Source organism: Colobus angolensis, unplaced genomic scaffold (assembly GCF_000951035.1).
Source record: "Colobus angolensis palliatus isolate OR3802 unplaced genomic scaffold, Cang.pa_1.0 Scaffold103, whole genome shotgun sequence".
Lineage (NCBI taxonomy): Eukaryota > Metazoa > Chordata > Mammalia > Primates > Cercopithecidae > Colobus > Colobus angolensis.
The window spans coordinates 6,355,767-6,357,725 of NW_012111253.1; the positions used below are offsets into that span (position 1 = coordinate 6,355,767).

The 1,959-nt window shown below is 58.3% G+C and overlaps 1 protein-coding gene across 1 annotated transcript; it reads left to right on the forward strand.

Moving 5' to 3' along the window:
- Positions 1 to 2: 2 nt before the first annotated feature.
- Positions 3 to 701, forward strand: NYX (nyctalopin; the record flags this gene model as incomplete). Its single annotated transcript, XM_011942748.1, has 1 exon — positions 3 to 701. A coding segment is annotated over one exon (699 nt), but the record flags the coding sequence as incomplete, so codon positions are not given.
- Positions 702 to 1,959: the final 1,258 nt, after the last annotated feature.

The window sequence follows — 1,959 nt, forward strand, 5'->3', positions numbered from 1 at the left end:
ACGCCTTCCGCGGCTTGCGGCGCCTGCGCACGCTCAACCTGGGTGGCAACGCACTGGACCGCGTGGCGCGCGCCTGGTTCGTTGACCTGGCCGAGCTCGAGCTGCTCTACCTGGACCGCAACAGCATCGCCTTCGTGGAGGAGGGCGCCTTCCAGAACCTCTCGGGCCTCCTCGCCCTGCACCTCAACGGCAACCGCCTCACCGTGCTCGCCTGGGCCGCCTTCCAGCCCGGCTTCTTCCTGGGCCGCCTCTTCCTCTTCCGCAACCCGTGGTGCTGCGACTGCCGCCTGGAGTGGCTGCGGGACTGGATGGAGGGCTCCGGGCGTGTCACCGACGTGCCGTGCGCCTCCCCGGGCTCCGTGGCCGGCCTGGACCTCAGCCGGGTGACCTTCGGGCGCTCCTCCAATGGCCTCTGTGTGGACCCCGAGGAGCTGAACCTCACCACGTCCAGTCCAGGCCCGTCCCCAGAACCAGAGGCCACCACCGTGAGCAGGTTCAGCAGCCTCCTCTCCAAGCTTCTGGCCCCGAGGGTCCTGGTGGAGGAGGAGGCCAACACTACCGGGGGGCTGGCCAACGCCTCCCTGTCCTACAGCCTCTCCTCCCGTGGGGTGGGAGGCGCTGGCTGGCAGCCCTGGTTTCTCACCTCTTGTCTCCTGCCCAGCGTGGCCCAGCACGTGGTGTTTGGCCTGCAGATGGACTGACCTGGCCAGAGGGGCAAAGTTTGCTTAACTGGGCTTGAGGGTGTTTGTGGAAAGGGGAGAGGAGACGGGATGGGCGGCAGAGGTGAAAATCCCAGTGGAGGGTGAAATGAACCGTTTGCCTCCAGAGATGGCCCCAGGGAGAACACAGGGACATGCCACTCGAGGGGGAGGATGGTATGCATTTCTGCTCTTGTCACACGGGCATCTATTGGAAAAGAGAAGCAAGAATGAACGTGGGCCCTTGGGTGGGAAGACTAGGAATGGGAAGCTTCTAGGACTTCACATCCCCTCCCCTTCCCGCCCCTCCCCTCTCCTCCCCACCCCATCCCACCCCACCCCACCATCTTCCAGGCAACAGTGCCTGCAAGGCCTGAATTAGAGAGACTTCCATTGGCTAAGTAGTTAAGAGCCGTCCCAGTTCTCCTGGCGGGGTAACCCATTATACCCAAGTCCTTTGTTTTCTACCACAATCCTCCTCCTTCTCTCCAGGGACCTGGAAACACTAGGATTCAGGAAGGTGGGCAGGACGTGAGAGAAGGGAGATGGGAGAGAGACTTAAGACAAAGGGTGGCGGTGGTTCCTGGGGTCTGAGATGTTTTAGGAGGCGTTTAGAACAAAGATCCAGTTCATTTACTCCACAGTTATTCCCAGGGCTGGCCCTAGCCACAAAGGATCTTTAGGGCAGGGTAGGGAAAAAAGGGGCAGCAGGGGGTGTGTTTGTGGACAAATAAATTTGTAAAGTCCGAGGATTAAAAAAAAAAAGGTTAAACCGGTTTCTGTACTGCTGGACTTTTCAGAGTCTTTCATATGCTAACATTCATTGTGAATCTCCCAGGAGGCCACACAATCCTTTTTTCTTAGCATTTTGTGGGAAGAATGTCCGGAAGACACAGAGAGCGGGGCAGGGAGGCTCCAGCTTGGATGATTCCATTAGGTGTGGAAATTATTATGGGCTGCACACTTCGGGGCTGACTAATGGCCAAGAGGGAAGGAGGCAGCCAGTAGCTGGGAAAGGGGATTTAGAGATTTCTCAGGTTGGGAGTTGGCCAACTACATTCCCCCAGGCTTGACTGCAAGGGCAAAGGCCAGATAGGCCTGCAGCAAGCTTGCATGGCTCGGGTATGCTGTGTCTGAGGGTGGGGCTACCAAATCCCACCTAGGGGCCCTACCAAACCCAGCTTTTCTCAGGGTTGGAGTGGGAACCAATGGTGTTTGACTGTTCTGTCTGCCTCAGCATCAGCAGCTTGTTTAGCATAGT